This window comes from Macrobrachium nipponense, chromosome 22 (assembly GCF_015104395.2).
Source record: "Macrobrachium nipponense isolate FS-2020 chromosome 22, ASM1510439v2, whole genome shotgun sequence".
Taxonomy (NCBI): Eukaryota; Metazoa; Arthropoda; class Malacostraca; order Decapoda; family Palaemonidae; genus Macrobrachium; species Macrobrachium nipponense.
In genome coordinates, this window is record NC_087213.1 from 31,984,811 (window position 1) to 32,004,284 (window position 19,474).

General features: G+C 38.1%; 1 protein-coding gene across 4 annotated transcripts; it reads right to left on the bottom strand.

The window, feature by feature from the left end:
* Positions 1-217: 217 nt before the first annotated feature.
* On the bottom strand, positions 218-18,106 carry LOC135198584 (hemocyte protein-glutamine gamma-glutamyltransferase-like). 4 transcript variants are annotated; one of them, XM_064226304.1, is made up of 15 exons: positions 17,949-18,106; positions 9,424-10,048; positions 9,083-9,230; positions 8,393-8,556; positions 7,975-8,166; positions 7,683-7,818; positions 7,205-7,431; positions 6,564-6,765; positions 5,970-6,079; positions 5,486-5,630; positions 5,114-5,279; positions 4,596-4,776; positions 3,242-3,414; positions 2,654-2,891; positions 218-2,372 (listed from the first exon to the last, which is right to left on the bottom strand). In XM_064226304.1, exons 2-15 carry the CDS (start codon positions 10,045-10,047, stop codon positions 2,094-2,096), a joined length of 2,985 nt encoding a protein of 994 aa, XP_064082374.1. In that variant the 5' UTR covers position 10,048; positions 17,949-18,106; the 3' UTR covers positions 218-2,093. The 4 variants fall into 4 exon arrangements, with proteins under 4 accessions (XP_064082374.1, XP_064082375.1, XP_064082373.1 ...); XM_064226305.1 differs by having other exon boundaries at positions 17,945-18,098; XM_064226303.1 differs by lacking the exon at positions 17,949-18,106 and adding an exon at positions 17,501-17,568 and having other exon boundaries at positions 3,242-3,378.
* Between the last annotated feature and the right edge of the window lie 1,368 nt (positions 18,107-19,474).

Consider the following 19,474-nt stretch of genomic DNA (forward strand, 5'->3'; position numbering starts at 1 on the left):
ATTATAATAATAATCCGCAAATTTGGTTCAAAATTCTTTTCTGTTAGTCCAGAACCAGTTCATGCACCCGCGTTTCATTTGAAATTAAATTCCTTATTATTCCCTCTTGTATAAACGTGAGGAAAGTCTAATGACTCCTCAAAGGATAGATGCCATTACAGCCTCAACGTCATGGTGAATTCCTTTGTTTATAAGGTTAAGAAAATCTAACAGCTCATCACATTGCTTAGGGTATTTATTGCATACCTATTGATACATTGATTCTATTTTTCACCTAATTTACATAATTCACTCTAAGAGGCAAAGAGCGGAAAAGGCCAGGGTAAACTTAAGCAGGCTAACGGTTTAATAAACAACGAGAAAGATCAACATCGACACCATAATATTTATCTCCAGCTTCACTATTATAAAAGCTACAACTCTAGCGACCCACAACCACAGAGGCAACACAAAATGAACATCATTACATGAAATAATATCAATATGGCCAGGATTGTCAAAAAGGCATAATCTAATTTCTGGTCAGAGATATGGGGGGCTCCGTGGGGAGGTACGGATATTAAATTAACAACAAGACCTATAATAATAAAAGTTACTCTGTAAAAAACATTCATAGTGAGCAGGCTCAAATAACCTGTTTTTATTTTCCCTTAAGCTATTTATTCCTTTCGTTTTTTACTTCCAATGTAGCACGTTAGCGATGACATCCCCATAGCCATATCCCCGAGCTTTATTCTCTTAAAATATATGTTTTTTATTTGGTTATCTACTTCCTTTTCCTATAATAGTTTGGGGCTTCAAAGCGACGTTCACGATCTAAGTAATGTGACCATTTTCTATGAAGAAGGCTTATGCTTGAAAGAAAACGAACCGAGACTGCCCATGTCCAATAAACAAGCATTTGGTCGTCAACGTTTTAATCCGATTTGGTTGGGCTTTGATATTGTTACGTATCGGTGTTTTGTGTGTAATCATCGTGGGAGGTTATAAGTGAGTTTACATTTCATAAACTGTGTTTATCATGCGTTCTTGTGATCGACCATTTGCCATAAAGGCCAGTTTACCCATTTATGGTAGAGTATCAATGAATGCTGATAGATCACTCATATAGGTGTTTATTTCATTGCGTTGCTTATTAGGGCTGAGGGCATTTTCCATTCTCTGAAGTGTGCTTAAGTCCCCCCTGGGGCTGTGTTGTGTAGGTTCATTAAAGTAAGTTAAATCCATTTTATCATTTCATATAACGTCTCTCTCTCTCTCTCTCTCTCTCTCTCTCTGCACTTTATAACCTCTCCACTGTGAAGCCCTATGTATATGTTTGTGTGTGTAGTGTAAGAAAGGCCAACTACTATTTCCAAATGATTACTTATCTAATGATCGCGACTAAGAAGGAACAAGATGTCCAAATAAACTTTACGTGTATAGATAGCTTACCTACTGTATAAGCAAAAATTGCTTACAATTCAGTTTTTATCTATATCTGCATCATTGCCCTAAACAGTGTAAATAACTTCGAATTATGTCACACATTTTTTGTTTTTTTGGAAATCATAGTAGTTTTTTCTACAAGCGCTGCATTCCCCAGTTCTACTCAATTTAAGCCATATCTTCATATCTTGTTTAGAATTAAATTAATTGTAGACTCACGTTGCCAGTGTACGTGTATTCCATGAAAGTTAGCATGTGTATGTATAATGTTTTTATAACTGCGTGGTCCCCACATACAGAGTAAATATTGAAGAAAATTGAGTATTATGAGTGTCGGTTGGTGACGACTTACCATATCACGAACAAACACGAGGCGGCCGGACTTGGCATTTTCATGATGCTCTCAGATGCAGTGTACCTCAACTGATATCGAAATCCCTCCGGATGACATCAAAATGTTGTTTATCGTATGTGTGATGCCTGCATGTTTGTTCGTGTTATAGTACCTCGAGTAAAGAATAAAAATGTGTATAATGTTAAGTCTGCGATCTTTCCGAAAGATTTATGAACGTATGACACCTTTAGATTCTCTGCCTGTGTCTACTGATATTATATCAATCACTTTTATTGTCATCTCCAGCTTCCTACTATTTCCTTCGACAAGCTTAGTCGCGGATAGTCATCTTGCGGGAACCGGTGACGTCATGTAATTGGCGAGAAGTGAATGTTGCCACCAGGCGTCGGTCACCCGAGCGACGTGGCACGAATGTCTGGCTGTAGGTGAATGTCTCCCTGGGCCGAACTTCGCGATTGATGCGGAATGTTCGTGGTCTGTAAGAGCCGCCGATTTCCATGCAGAAGAAGCAGTCAGTCAAGGACACATCCAGAGGATTGCTGAAGGAGAAGGTGGCAGTGCATTCTTGGCCGACCTGGCTTTCGGCTACCTGTTGTTCGGTGGGTCAATAAAAATTGTGTTCAGTGTATGTACTACCCCAGAAAGCGTTTTTTTCAGCAATTTGTTGTACGCGCTTCCTCAAATGCACTTTTTAAGTTTTCAAATCACAATGTTATAGCTAAAGTGGTCATGCTTTCTACACAACGTTTGTGCAATTATTATCAATTTAACATAAACATCAGTAAAGATATACTTGATCATTTTAAGTTTAAAAAATCTAAAAACACATGTACTCTAACTACAAGATAATCTAGGAGAGAAGATTCTTACCTCGATACTCATCCTTGGCTTATCGAACTGGAAGTCAAATTCATCGATATAGGACTGTTTGCTCTCGGTGACGTGGCCAGTAGCTGTTAATTTGATGAAGCCCATGTCGACTAGGCGGTCCTGGTACTCTGAGGGATCTAATCGCAGCGTCAGGGTGTCCTTCTGCCCTCCGGCTAGAGTGAACTGACCAGTAACCCTCTTCAGGTGTGTTCCTTGGACACCAGTGTAGAAGTTGCTCCTGATGGTATGCAACAATATTTAGTTACGAAAGTGAATTTGAAAAAAAAAAAAAAAAAAAAAATCGATGAAACGGCTGTCTACTGGCAATATTAAGGGCTTTACAAATATGATTTTTGGTTGTAGGGAGAAATTTGGGATTGCAATTTTTATTTCAAAGTATTATCATTGCAACTCAGTGCAGGTAAACTGGTTAATTTTGCTTGCTTTATTTTAAAGGAAAATGAGATCTTTGCTTGGAGTCAAGCAGATAATTTTCATTGTGCTAAAACAATCAAAATCTGAATGCTGAATGGCTTAGCAACGCAAGTTAGAAAACCCAAGAGCAAAATTTCACAAGGACCCACGAACCTAGCGGAGACGGTGGCCTGGATTGTGCGGGTTTCGGTCGAGTTGTTGTGAACGTTGAGGGTGACGGACATGGTTTGTCCAGCGGCAACCTTGTGGGGCTCGACAAACTCGAAGGCAACGTCGAAAGATCCCTGCTCCTGCGAGAGGAGGAAGAGTTGCTTCAGGTGGTATTCCTGACGGGGATGAAGGTGCACGGGGGAAGAAGGAATATCCTTTCACAATTATGGAAAAGTGGAAGGAACCAACAAGGATTTTATGGGATTCTTGGGATTAAATGAAAGGAACTTTTTTTTTTAATGTGTGATTCAATGTAAGGTCAAAATAAGGGTGAAAGAAGATAAGAAAATTAAAACTCATCAATTTTCTCTTTGTCTTGAGATTATAAGTTACTCAGGTACAAATGGAAAACGTTATGACAAACAACGAATATATATATATTTTGAACTTGGAGATATGCACGCAATGACCTGAAAACCTTTCCTTTTACGCATGAAAGTTTCTTCAAGCAAAAGATCTGAGTTGCCACTAGAAAGTACATAGTATTTACGAGAAAAACGGCCATATGTGATTTGGAAAAATTTTGTTAATAGGACTATTACTCAGAGAAACTCATTACTCGATTTCATCCAATTATTATAGCCAATTGCATGCAGACTGAGAAAGGCTGTCAGTCCCAGCCAGTAATAAGAGTAAGGCCCGTCTGTAAGAAGAGAAGAGAGTCAGTGATTTTCCAGCTTCTACAATATGTACATTTCATTAGAAATTCAGTTATCCTCACGGTTTTTTCAGAAGGAGTCCAAAGTCACAGGGATGATCTTAAAGCACCAAGAATGGAACTTTAGAGATAAAGAGGCCTTATATTTTTCGCATTTGCTATTGATTTCCTTTGTTGCTGAGAACAGGCACGTAAAAAATATGATTAGATAGCATTTAAGGCGTTCTGCTTGCATGGTTATATGCAATATAACATTATATTAGATATTGGAAAAAATTCCATAATTACAGTCTTGCTCAAAGTATAATTTATATTTACATTGTAGCATTATTATTCATTTGTCTAGGGTACTCGTTTATGACATCTCGTTCATATTCTATGCAGTCGTAATATTTATTTACGGAAAATATACTTTCAGTATTCTCCGAATATTCTTCATTAAATCTGCAAACTACGACCATAGCTTCAAACATTACAACTTGCATATTTTGTTTTGCATTGCGTTGATATATAAGGAACGAAAAGATATCACAAAGATATCGAGGCCACAACCGCTTCACTAAAACTAAAAATAGATGTAGATTTCTAATTTAAGAAACGACAAGAACGCTTCCTTAGAAACTCATTGACTTCCGTTACCTGGTAATCATAGTAGACGTGGTCTTTCCTCATTCCCCTGCATGCATTGAAGACCGTGAACCTCTCGGGCTCAGATCTCTCCATGTCGCGGTAGATCTTGGTCACATCCTCGTTGTCTCCTTCGCCTTCGTCGTCGTATCGACCAACGGCCTTTGTCAGGATGGTGCGGCAGATCGGGAACCTGCAAGATGAATGAGAACAGGGTCACTTACGACAGGCAATTCAGTCATCACGAAATGCGTTTTCTGTTGAAATGTTTTTATATTTTATGGGTACAACTACTTCAGTTGATATGATAAGACTGTGTGGAGTCATTTACATACAGCAATAGTGAATTAACCGGTCATAACAATATCTGACGATACAAGACAAAATAAGATGGAACTACGTGTTTAAGGACAGGCGTAGCACTTTTATAAAAAGGAAAATGTTGTGATTTTTATATTATAACTTTCGGGCTCCCTCTACTTCCTAAAATACGATAGACAGTATATCAGTCATCCACCACCGTTCCATACCTATACTGCCTGAACGGCGAGTATCCCCATTCTGAGTCGTCATCCTCATAGTAGTATCTGACGTAGGCGTTGAGGCAGGAGAACTGAGCTGCGGTCTCGTGAGAGTAACCAACATCTCCCTTTCTCACGGCCTCAGCCGAGCATGGACCGCAGCCGTTGGAGTATCCTGTGATGGGATTGGAGAGAAAATGGTCTATCAAACAAGAAGTATCTTGAATGGAAGGCAAACAAACAAAGACAGACAACTAGGTAAGCAGGATCAGTTTTGAGGGACAATAAATAATGATTTCAAATATTTGTACAAGTTTCTATTAAGCATCTGCTCTGAGAGTTTGTGAGGCAATTTTATACATTAATAGGCTTTTCACTTACTGTCCCTGTAATAGGCTCTGGCAGGGTCAAGTGTCTGCCATCCTGAGTAACCGGATGGGAGGTCAGGTCGGGTCATCCATACATCACACCAGGTATGGAATGACCAAACGGCGTCTGGTTGGTCACGTCCTGGGCCACGCTCGATCTGGCAGGAAGGGAACCGTATTTTTGATTTAGTGACAACTCACAGTACAGATTTACAATGTTTAATATATAATGCATGACAGCTTCAAGACGAAAAATAAACCCAATAAAGATGTTTTATGAAATTTACTATGAAAAGAAAGCATTATGGACTTTATATCTGTTAAATTTTCATATTTTGAAAAACCGAAGAAAGTGAATATACTTAGAGACAAATGGCCAAGAATTAGGAAATGTTCAATTTGTTTTCTGTATATATATATATATATATATATATGATATATATCATATATATATATATATATATATATATATCTATATGCTAGTTACAGTTACTTACGATGTCTCCGAAGCGATCGATGTAGCGGTCGATGGTAAGGGTATCCTGGGTTTCGAAGGCTGCTGTGATGGCCGTAGTTGGTCTTGAGGGCATACCTAAGGTACGGCAGACTGCAAAAAAGATATTGTCATTGGTATGGAAGGATTTTACTGGTTGTGATTTGTTACTGATTATTCATTTGCCTTTCTGTACGTCTACTCAAAGCATATTTTCCCTTTTACATCTTTTCTTCGTTTTTCAAAGTCAGTAACACGATTTTTAGATACAATTGTTTTCTTAAGGAATTCAGTAGGTCATCAGTTAATGAATAGATAGGATTTCTATTGATGGTATAAAAATTCTGCTGTAGCTTAAGGTTGTGTTTTTGAGTAACCGCTTCCTTCTTTTAACAAAAACATAAGCTGCCATTGCAGATGACCTGAACGTATACAGTCAAAATTTCAAAGCTACTTAAAAAAAAAGGAAAATAAATCTTTGACTGCACTGGATGACTAAATGAAATAGTGGTCCATGAATCTGACGCACACTAAACGTTTGTTTAGGGTTGCCATGCCATCATTTATGACCTCAAACTCTTAGTGAAGTAGCACTTACAGGTTGTCATAAGAGCAGCCATGACCCAGCAATGGGCATATTTGACAGGTGTGGCGCCCTGGTACAGGAATTCCTCAATGATCTTGACTGAGCCTGTCCACAGGTGAGGATTCTGCCCGCCCCGGTGGTCATCCTCGTAGTAAGGTTCGATGATTCCGTCCGAATCCTCGTAGTCCCGTCGGTGGTTGCGAGATGCCCTGATCTGCAAGGAGGGGGACGTTTGGAAAGTTCAAATCTAGGTCATGAAATGGATACTGGGTGTTGCTAAATGCGTGAAAGGATTTTCATGATTACGTAAAAATGAGAAGACAATTGCTTTCACAGTTTTGTAAAGGGAGCAGACAAAATGAAAATGACTGATATGCAATGAGATGCTGCCAGTGAAATTGTGCAGTTATAAAAAGATCTAAAGGAATTAAATTTCTTCTATGTTAGACGATACACAGAGTGAAGTTCGGTCCGGCCTCTAAAATAAGCAGATCGTTATCGGTCTCGAGTTAACTTTAGATTCCACCAATTTAGCACTGAATGGTAAGCATGGCACCAGACAACCATTTGAAAAAATTACAGCTCGATATTTTGATGTGAATCTCTCTTGTACTGAAAAATGTCCGATACAGCAAAGCTGAGTCATTTCTTACCATGGCGCAAATAGCCTTGGAGACCTTCACTGGGTTGCCTCTTTCGGCGTGTGTCAACCTCGACATCTCCAGGAGGACGCAAGCAGCAGGTAGGACGCAGTCGTCGAACTGTCCGTAGACCCATGGGCGGCCGTGGGTGTGCTTTGAGCCTCCCATGTACACTTTGCCAGAGTCGTTCATGACGTACTCACTTCGCTGTGCGTCGTTCTCCATGTACACGGCGTCGTCTGTCATGAAAAGAGAGGAAAAACAATGAATTATCTCACTGAAAAAGGAAGAAAGTGCGTCTGATGATGTGATTATGGAAGTTGGGATGTGGGTCTTTTTGGATAGACCTCGGTTCTAATTTTCGGTTCCGGTCCAGAACTCAAGCAGGAGATGTGAAGTATGAATGGCGATGCCCTTTCTTATCTATTTAATGTAAATCACTATTCATGACAAGGGAATATAAGAGAAAATATGAGTATCGAAAGCAGACCTCGGCAGAATGGATTGAAGATGATGAAGATATCCTCAGGGGCGCGGTACTGGGTCCTGGATTTGGGATAGTTCCTGGTTGCAGTTTCAACAACACAACGCCAGACACCCACGGGGCTAGTGGCTGGGATATGAATCTGGAAGAGACAAGGAAATGATTTGGTTCCATTTCAATCTGGCCGCTATGGTTCACGAGTCATCTGGGTATTTTTTTTTAAATAAATTAATGTGAGTTCTTAATATTACTATATTCCTATGCAGAAAATCGAAAATTATTTTTCATCCTTCCATACCTGGAGAGTAAGGTTGCGAGAATCCTGTGCGTGGATACGAACATCCCATTTCTGTGGTCCCTTGGTGAACTCTTTCTGGATGGTAACGGGGAGGACGACACGGGTACGCTTGGGCACTGAGGGGTTAGGGCCGTAGTAGAAGTTCAGGTAGAGGTTGTCGCGAGTGCAGTCGAAGTCTCTCTCGCGGGTCATCTTCAGGATAGACAGGCGGAAGGAGGGAAGGAAAAGATAGAATGTCACTGATACCAGTCTTCCATAAATAATGGCAACTGAGCAGTTTCTTTCCTAGAATCTGCTACCTTTCTTTTCTATTTCAACAATGTCTGCTAAGGCCGTTTATCACAAATGAGTAGTGCATTTGCACCGAATTCAGGATCTCATAATTGGCTAAAGAGATAACAATGAATGAAACACTTACCAGGGAGAGGTAGAAGGCTTGACCTCTGCGATAGACTGGTGTTGGCCTGTCATGGTCTTGCACAAGTTCGTACTGGAAGGTCCTGTGGTCTTTGGCGTTCTCCTGAGGACGGAAATCTACGTGTTCGACTCGAAGGATGTCGGCAGGAACACCGGGATGGTGAGCTGTTGAAATGAAGAATGTTATAAGTCTAAGGTTCTGAAGTTTCTCATTATTTTGCTTGGTGGCGACCTCGTCCATGGAGTGCTTAAGTTATAATCTACGGTAGTTGGACGCCGGCTTACAGGATATAATTAAAATGTAACTACGGTGTTTGTTCTAATGAATATGATTGGTACCAAGATGTTGCCTTTTTACTTTCATTACTCGTAGTGGGTTAAAAAGTAAGACTTAATACCACAAAATCTACTTAATTAACTTAAAATGACACTTTCAATGATAAGCATTAATAACTGGAAGTCCCAGCAAAAAAGAACAAACGCGTTTTCGTTCTATATTGTCTGTTATTAAGTTCTCTTTTTAATTATGTACCTGGCTGGTACTCTCCTTTGCAAACTGGATCCTGATAGATCTCGCAGTCCTATAGTATTAAATTCGCTTTATCTCTGAACACTGAGAGCTACAGATTCTTAAAGTGTAAACGTTGTGAAGGAAAGATGCAACAGAAACCGTTATTGTCATGGTACTTACTGAGAGCTGGGAAGTTCTGGGCGGGGTCGGCAGGCATTTCGTTGTACCTTCTGCGCATCATGTCGAAGCAAGCGCGCATGGCCACTTCCCGAGCATGGTATCGTTCTCGGCCACGGCCATAATATCGTTCCTCCTCATATTCATGTTCCTGGAGATTTGGGAAAGTGAGGGAAAAGGAATATATGAATCCAAAGGTGGTGATTTACAATGTCTGCTTGCGATTACTTCGACTTATCATTTCAGATTTTTATTTTTGTCCATTTTAATCCATGGTGGTTATTGCTATTGTTCGCCATTTCAGAGAGAGAGAGAGAGAGAAACTAATGCCCTTTTGTACTTACATGTTTTGGTGGGTATGTTGGCCTAGGCCTGGAGAAGGGGGGAACGGGTGGTGGCATTTGGTGCTGCTGCTGCTGCATGGCGTGTGTGCTGTGAGAAAATCCTCCGCCTGTATATGAACCAGGTCCTGAATAGCTACCGGAGCCTGTATATCCACTAGAGCCTGTGAATCCGCCTGATCCTGTGAACCCACTAGTTCCAGTATAGCTTCCTGGTCCGGTAAATCCGCCAGTCCCAGTATATCCCCCAGATCCTGTATATCCTCCAGAGCCTGTATATCCAGAGCCAGTGCCTGTTCCTGTAAATTCCCTGCTAGTTCCGGTATATCCTCCAGTGCTGCTAAATCCTCCGCCTGTGCCAGTATATCCGCCACCGGTTCCTGTATATCCTCCGGTTGATCCTGGGTACCCAGTGCCAGATCCTGTGTAACCTCCACCTGTTCCTGTATATCCTCCGGTTGATCCTGTGTAACCACTACCGGATCCTGTGTATCCTCCACCAGATCCCGTGTATCCTCCACCAGTTCCTGTATATCCACTACCAGATCCTGTATAACCTCCAGTACTTCCGTATCCTCCAGAAGACTGGTAAGTTCCTGAGTATCCTGTTCCAACAGGCGGGTGCATACTGCAAAGAAAAATAGCAACGTCTCACGTCCTATTCGAAATGACCGTGTTGGTGGGGTTGGGGATGTCATCAACATTCTCTCTACTTCTTTTTCATAATTGGCTACAAAATAATGTGCATTATATATATATCTATATATATATATATTATATATCATATATATATATATATATATATATTATATATATGTGTGTGTGTGTGTGTGTGTGTGTGTGTGACGTTATCAAATTCATGCCAATCACGGTGCCAAGAAGTTCAATGCCTAAGCGTTTTCCTGTTAAATTGTCATTTAAAAGAGTTTTCTGATAGCGACTTGTTCATATACAAGATATTCCTCTTGCAACAGTTGCAAGAAAGAATATCTTGAAAGTGAGCCCTGAGTTCTTACCAGGGACATAATACATTATGTAGAAAGGGAGTTGAAATAACCAAAGAGAAATCAGATCATTACGTACCCAAAATCGCAGCAAATCGGAGAAATTATTAGCGAATCTCTTGCACACAAAAAATGTAACGATGCAATGCTATCCTCTTGAACCTCATTATTTAATGCAAGTTCTGATAGTTACATTTTCTGAACCGAACTCTGTGGATTTGCAAACGATATCTTAGATATGCATCAAAAAAAAGAAAAAAAAAAAAAAAAACCGAAGTTTCAGATTGGAATTCTGTGAATAGCTATTAAGTAGTATACAGGATTACAAAGTAAAAAGAAACTGTTTCCTTTTATGATATGAAGTAATCTATGCACAAAAGTTATTTCTATAGGAGGTATAGAGGTTTATCAGAGGCGTCCATCAAATCTTGAGCAATTTATGGTGCTAACAAGATCTACAAAGCTATGAAATATGTGTTGTGTAGGACATTTCTTTGAGTCAATCGAAATAGAATTTGGTTAATAAAAGCTTCAACGAAAGCTAGGATTACAAAGTTTTAAAATAAAAAAAATCCCCATTTAGAAGGGCCATGCATGTTTCCTCTAGGAATGCTATATTAAACGGATATAATGGAGGTAATTCCCTGATTTTGAATAAAGAAAGTCCTATATGCGACCTCTACAGTTATTCCAAATCCTTTCTTAGATTTCATTTTTGCATTCGTGATCATGATTAGTTAAGTGGAATGACGGCACAATCTAGGAATCCTTCTCCTATAGTTGGATACCTTCCGTAGTCGAAATTACCGTGTATACATATGTACGACTTTTAGTTTAAGTCTTTTCAGCGGTTTATATTACTTACTTTTGACATAAAAATCGGAGCTTAGAGATTGTTTATTATGCCGGTAATATTTAAAGTTCAACGTCTAATGAAGAATGATACTTGATCGTAACGAACTCCCTATTTCTTGGAGCTCTTCGTCCTTCAGTAGGGACATTTAGCGTAGTAAGAATAACATTTTTGTTTGGTCCTGAAGTAACGTTGTCATATAGTCCCCTTCATTTCTGAGAAAGAATGAGGGCATTCAGAACACAGATCGACGAGGGGACATAGATTTACCCTTTCCTGAGACGATCTTCCCCTTCCTGTTTTTCGAGGAGATGCATTGTAATGTTTCCCCGGATTAATCACAATCTCTTTCCCTTGCTCCCAAAAATAGATTCTAATTTTACTTTATAGATATGTAGACTTATGAAACATATGAATCTTAGGATTCATATGTTTCATAAGTCTACATAAATTCATTCAATATCTGGTGTTTGTGTTTGTTTATGTATGTTTCAAGTACGAATTTACTCGCGCCAGAGTATTATTACACACGAAATCGCAATCAATCTCTCGTTTTGCAGCTTTCCATACCTAGAGGAAAATCAGCAATGTTCACAGAAATCGAAGCCGGGAGAGACACCCACGCTTCTTCGGTAAAGGGAAAGATAAAACCTGATTGAGAGGTCTGGCCTCGTCTGAATTTATGTAAGTTACGGCTCCTTGCCGCTGTCAAATGTCCGTTCGAGAGCACGGTCTCGAAAAGTGGATGAAACAGTTCCTCCAGATCAGTGGTTCTCAACTCGTTTCAGGTTATGGACCGCCAGCCAAACAAAATGATATGGGGGTCCTTGTTTTTTTTTGAGTTACAAGAAATATTTTGAAATATGTTTCCTGCACAAGAATTACAACCTGAAGATCGTGATAATATATTTTGAATAAGAATAACAAAATTGAAATGAATGGTCAATTACTATCTAGATAAAATTGATCTTATTGTATTTCAGTAAATTTAAAAATATATGTACCAATCTCAACGTCATTACCAAATATAGTGAACTCCCTGTGAATCACCCAAAATGTCATTATGGATCACCAGTTCAGAGACACTGCTCTGGATAACAAACATGGTACAGAGGACTTATGCATACGTAGAAGTGATCGAGGCAGGATCCCAGTTCAACTTTACTCTCAGTGTCAGAAATCGCAGACGCATAAAGGAACAATATAGAACTGTGGGAGGAGATGAACGAATTTTCATACCATCAGCAAAAATGTTTAAAGGAGTAGTATACTGAAGAAAATTCGTGATAAATGGGGACGAAAAGAGACTGCGACCGAATAGAAAGAAATAGAACATTCGGTATTACACTGGAAAGAGACATGTTCGTTGGCTTTCGCAAAACATTTACAGCAAATAAATTGTTTATATCGCTATGAATTCGTCTTTACTAAGCCAAAAAGGTGCACGTGTTCACTTGGTATTATATTTGGGGTGCATCCATTCAGTTTTATTCCTGGGGAAAGGCTTATCTCTCCACCTGAACAAATCAATCCTAAAGTCCATAAGTCTTCCACCGATAAAAAAAATCCCTACTGAATTTTCCAGAGTTTTGACTTCCCAATTAGTGAGTGTCATCAATTTTTCCTACAGTGTGGAGTGGATATATATATATATATATATATATATATATATATATATACATATATATACATACATATATATATATATATATATATATATATATATATATATATATATATATGTGTGTGTGTGTGTGTGTGTGTGTGTGTGTGTGTATGCATGCATGCATGTATGTATGTTTGTATGCGTGCGTGTGTATACGTGTGTCTTCGTGTGCGTGAATATATAAATATATATATATTATATATATATATATATATATATATATATATATATATATACACGTGTTTATTTACCAAGCAATTCTGATTTTATTCCTAAATAGTCGTTATGTGGTTATTCAGTTGTGTAACACCAATTCATTGACGAGTCCATTCCTAAATTTCAAACAGTTTTTAGTCTTTCTGTCAGTATGTTTCTAGTCCTTCTGTCTCTTATAGAATCTGTAGAGACAAAGAAACTCGATCAAACATTAAATGCTCGTATGTTAAGTTGTTGCTAACAAGTTTCAGTTATTGCTGTTATCGAAGAACACACATGCATCATTTACTTTCCATAGTAACGCATCCATGAGTCAATGCTTCAAAAGTATTAATGTGTTTCATTAAAAAGATTTTCAAACTGACAACCAGACACCTTCTAAGTTAATCAAAAATAGTTTTGTGTTTTTGTTGTCCCACTATGACAAGTTTTCGTTCTCATGGTTACCATTTGTCATCATAATCACCACCATCCCCCCACCTTGCCTCAAAACGCTGTTGACAAGATTATCTTAATCTTCTGTAATTTCATAACCATGTTCTACTCGTCAAGGTCTCCGAGCACATCACAGCCACAACCGAAACCCCCTCGTCCGTCCCCTCTTTCGTCCTCGTTGCAAAGACTAACCGGTTTTCGTCGAACTCTCCAGCCGTGCAAGTGAGCGTGGATGTATGTATGTTTTCGGTGTCGTTTAACATCGCTGGGAAACGATACATAAGATTTCCATGGTCCCTTTTGTACTGAATGCGCGTGTGGGGATTACAGCGTGAAAATCTGAGGTCCTGTAACTCTTCAGACATTCGTGCGGTAATACTTACATCAACCTTTATACTGTCATATAAAACACACACACACGCACGCGCACAGATACACACAGATACATATATATACATAATATCGTAGTTCTTGCTTTACATTTCTGAGAAGTACGACATAGCACTTTTATATTTCCTATATATTTATACATCCGTAAACACGCATACAATATACTATACATATAAATATACATATATTTGCAAGAAAGTTTTACTTCTATAGTCTGCTGAGGGTAAAAGGCCTTTGTTTAATGAGGGACATAACAATTTTGCAATACGATACCCATTTTTGTTTTTTTCAAACTAAGGTTATTGAGGTGACGAAAATAATTAAACTCTTTGGGCATAATATGGAATGAAACCCATAACTGATGGCTTAAAAATGTAATCTTGACTGAATGAAGGGAACGTATCAAATTAAATTTGAAATACTTTGTCGAATAAAATTACTTTAAAAATATTTACTTTCTTTATATTATGCTTTACCTTCTCCTTTTGCAGTTTAAAAGCAAATGACCGAGAAATGTGGAAGAATTGTCCCAGAGTTAGGATAGAATATAACTGGTATGAAAATTTGTAACAGGAGCAAGAGCAGCAATTATGAAAGTGGTCAGATGATCTACAATATAAGTATCTATAAAAACTGAATAGACAACTGAAACAGTTTCAAAGATTACAATTACAAGAGCATCCGAAAGTTATTTATGTTCCCGTTAGTTTTTCACCTATTTTGTGGAAAACAAATCATTCTTAGTATAAAATAAAACGTTATAAGTAACATTTTAAAATCATATTAACCCCTTTGTTGGCTGACCGCCGGTAAAATAACTTCTAGTAACATTATCTAGATCATACTTCATTGGAGAGAAAATAATTGACTTATGTATAAAAATGACTGGAACTAAAACTTTAGCTAATGACAGGCTAAATAAACAGCAAAAAGTGCTGATCATTAGAAAACCTTTAGACATGAAAATTAACTGGGAAATGAAACGGCAAATTACCGCAACATTCTGAAAAATGTGGTTGATATTTAATGCAACAACGATGTTAAACTGGAAATCAATAGGAATAAAAGTAGGCTCTACCCACTTTAGCACTTAAAACAGCAAGAGCATATAGAAAGTAAGAACACGAAATATACCTCTGTATCAATACGAGCGCTGTCCTTACAGACATGACTCCTGGGTACATAAAAGACAGATTAGGAACCAATAGCCAGGAACTGAGATGCAAACGCTTAGATTAGGAGATCTCAAGACTGAGCCGACTTGGAAACGAGGACAACTAGAGCATGAGGTAAGAAGGCTGTCTATCTAATAAGTCCAAGAGGGACTGACATTAGCAACTGGAACGCCAAATAAAAGAGAAAGAAGGAGAAACTGGATACGACTGTGATGAAAAGAGGATATAGCCTGAATCGAATCGGGAGGAATAGTCATATAAAGACATGTGATCATTGGGAGGGTCCCCATGGTAAGATGAGTTGGCAGGGTGATGGTTGCATTAGATTAAGCTGGCTTATGCCAGCGCTGGCCTGTAATGTCAAATCCGTAATGAACCCTGGACCTTGCTTTATCAACAGAAAGGAATATGACTTGGTATCTTTTGAAATCAACTTTTGTCAGGTGAAGGCAAGCGAGATCATACACTTCTGGCGAGAGAGGTAAAAAATTCATACGCCTCTGGAGAAAAGGTAAGAAAGACCACAACCTTTTGATTGGAAAGTTGAGAAAGATGAAACGCTTCATAATGGAGGGGAGAGACTGCATTTGGTGCTTTGGGAAGTTCGTTCCTATGCACTTCAAAAATCAGAACCCGAAGTTTTCTATCACTTATCATGTATTCAGAGTGCATGAGTAATTTGCAGAGATGTACAGTATACATTCAGGTACCAGCCAAGTTACAGTACCATTTTACTTTCGTCTGCAGTTGCCAATAGCGACCAAAACGTTCAAGCAGCACAGGTGACGTTAGACTGGACGAGTTTTTTCTCTAATGACTCGCAAATTTGGTATTTCATTTCATAATGAGTCGCGCATATGACTGTTCTCTCTCTGAACATTTACTGTTTTGGTTATTCGCTTCATATTTACTTGCAAATCCCTCGAAAATCAAATATTCGCTTTCTAAAACTTTGGAAGTTTTAACATTCACTTTATGGTGCACGACTTTGCGGTTTGTACATACATACATACGTATAAATGAATCACGAAAGTTTGGAACGTGATGAATGCATAAATAAAGGTATAAGCCACGAAGGAAAGTGAAACACTGGAGTAGCTGCACTCCAGTGTTTCACTTTCCTTCGTGGCTTATACCTTTATCTATACCTACATACATACATATACATATTTTAGACACACACACACATATATATATATGTGTGTATAAATATTTGTGTATGTATGCTCTGAAATACACAGAAATTCACTCTTACAAAAAATTAACGTTTGAATGTAATTATAAACTTATGAATTTATAAACTTACAAATATTCTGTAGTCTAAACAGAAAAAAAATGACATGACACCTACCTTTAGCATTCTCAGGTTGGAAAAGAGCACCTTTGAGATGTCACGGCCAAAGATCTATTTTGAACCCATCGATCAAAATGATAGTTCGTAATTCAAATGAATAATCCGCGTAAATTGTTCAAGGTTGTGAAGTGGAAAGAAGCCTAAATGATGCTAAAATCTAACTATTTTGTAGTGTGTAAATAGATGGAATTTGGATACTGACTTATTGTAAGAGACGCATTATGTAGGGCACAAAATTTACTTTCTTACTCTCGATGAACACTTACAACTTACTGTCGTTTTTACAGTCATCAAAATTTACGTAAAATATAATTTCTATTTAAAAAAAATATATGCGATGAATTATTACTAAACTTGCGTATGCATTAGTTTTCTTTAAGCATTCTGGAGGTGGTTTTCTATATAAGTTTTAGCAAATTCTCCCAGTTTGCGGTTTTTTTTTAAAGATACTGACATACTGAATTATGCTGATATAACATCTTGTAAATGTATACTGTTTGTAAACGAAAAAACTATTTTCTTTCTTAGACGCTCGAGAACTTCACTTATGCTATTCAAGTTTTTGTTTTTCTGAATTACTTTAATTGCGCAAATGACACTGAAGAACAGAAATGAAATAGTTACCTGTGGAAAAATGGCCATCTTGAATATCTTTGAGTTTTTCTTTTTCAATTTTTTCCGAAGCTATGAGAAAACAACTTTAACAAAACGCCACATAACTCTGTAATTAGTTAGACTTCAAAGCTGTAAATGTAACAGACAAGCATAAATGATGTTAATCAAGCCATAAGCAAAACCTCGACTGGAGTTAGAAATCGAAAGCTTATTCCTCAAGAAACTGGTGCGCATGCATTCCTTCTCTTTTTTCGCGGCTTATTTTCTTTTCTTTTGCTTTCTATTAATGCCAAAGCATATGCTTTTAGTATCAACGTGGTATGAGGCACGAAAGCTTAAAAGTAGCTGTAAGCGCTGTCCAATGCAATTTACCTTTGGCAGAACTGTAAAAGCAAATTCTTGTATTTATAGCGCAAGTATATCATGGTTGGGAGGCGCCTGGCTCTTAGTGATAACGCTAATTTCAAAATAGAAGTGGAAAGCGCCTTGGCACCTCAGTGCCAAACGGAAGCGGACCGTGTTGTGGAGGCCAAGGGTATTGTTGGTAAGTGTGAGATTGCAAGCAACTTGTCGAACTCTTGGGGTGAACTTCTTTAAAGCGAGAGGCCCCTGGGGCAGTGGCACATGGACCGAAATTGTAAGCCAGTGCTTGAATGTTAGCACATTTTGAAAGCACATTTGTAGCTGCCACTGTGGATAAAAGAGTTAAGTAATGGCAAGTGACAGCACGCAGCAGCCAGCAGCTCAGGCTGAGAGACTCGAGGAGTGTCTGAAAGCAGGCGTCCCCACCGCGGGCCGTCCAAGCAAGCAACTCACCGACCTTGCTGACTAGATGTGGGCGTGCGTGGGGGCAACGCAGGAGTGTAGACGTGGTGTGTTGACTGAAGGTCGTTTGTGGCAACGTGGGCAACAGACTCAAGCCGGCTTGGTTTATATACCGTCGGTCACGGTCGCTGCTCGCGGATGGGTTACATGCAAGAAGCGACTGCAACTCAGTCACGGATTAGCGTAGTTACTCCTCACCATAACTTGGCTACAGTGTCCGTTTTCTATGCAGAGTTCATTTTGTACTACATGGAACTGTTCTTTTATTACAGTGGAGATCATCTTTCTTTATATGAGATGACTTCAGGATACACAGGGAACGAACCTATCCGATTTAGGAGAATAGACATCAGAAGGAGGAAGAGAATATAATGAAGGCTCATATCAATTGTGACTCATTGTGTTCATTCATAAGATGCACAATGCAAATAAGCAGTCGGATGATTATCAGACGAGAAACATGAAGACAGAGTTTGCAATTGCACATCCGTTAGGTAACGTATGAGTCAGGGCGACGGGGTGAATTCCGCTTGTGAATGAAGGCGGAAAATATTTTCTTTCTGGGAATAAAAAAAAAGGACGAAATACCCAATTAAATGGATAAAAATCCTTCGGAAAACTTGGGATAGTGTTACAGAAATCTTAAAGCAATCAGCAATACGCAAATAGAAGCTTATCTTAGTATTTACAATTCGCATTACTCCGCGAAAGTTTGCCAGTTAATTAGACTTTGATTCTACTTTCTACTGAATAAGAAGACTTCAGAGTGTCGTCATTAGAAAGTCTACTTGATCAAATGATAATTCACTCAGTTTGTTCTATATATATTGCTCTTTGAAAATTAATTTCGAAACCACTTGAGCCTTTCGAGAAATCTACGTCTAGTGAATAAACTAAGATTATTCATCGAGAGGTTTTGTGCTTGTATAAGAAATGAAAAACTCTGTGTTTATATCTAAAGCAAAGATAAATGGAAATAAGGTGAATAGACAGAAAGGCATACAAAAACAGAAAGAGGAGAGAGAGAGAGAGAGAGAGAGAGAGAGAGGAGAGAGAGATCGAGAGAGAGAGAGAGAGAGAGAGAGAGAGAGAGAGAGAGAGAGAGAGAGAGAGTTTCCTTTTGACATTTGAAGTGATAGAGCATGAAGAAGAGATAAAACAGGTCTAGTCTTTTCTGGGTTCACATATGTGTATATACATACATACATACATATATATATATATATATATATATATATAGTGTATATATATATATGTGTGTATATATATATATATATATATATATATATATATATATATATATATATATATCTATATATCTATATATATCTATCTATATATATACATATATATATATATATATATATATATATATATATATATATATATATATATATATATTTATATATATATATATATATATATATATATATATATATATATATTATATATATATATATATATATATATATATATATATATATATATCGTGTGTGTGTGTGTGTGTGTGAGTGTGTGTGT

Bases quoted from the DNA above. Each gene is read 5' to 3' on its own strand.
- LOC135198584 (XM_064226301.1), bottom strand. From the start codon at position 17,553: ATGATATACTTGCGCTATAAATACAAGAATTTGCTTTTACAGTTCTGC. The intron at 10,049-17,500 runs GTAAATTGCATT...TTTTCTTTGCAG, and splicing joins CTTTTACAGTTCTGCCAAAG to TATGCACCCGCCTGTTGGAA. The intron at 7,432-7,682 runs GTCTGCTTTCGA...TTTTCATGACAG, and splicing joins CTTCAATCCATTCTGCCGAG to ACGACGCCGTGTACATGGAG.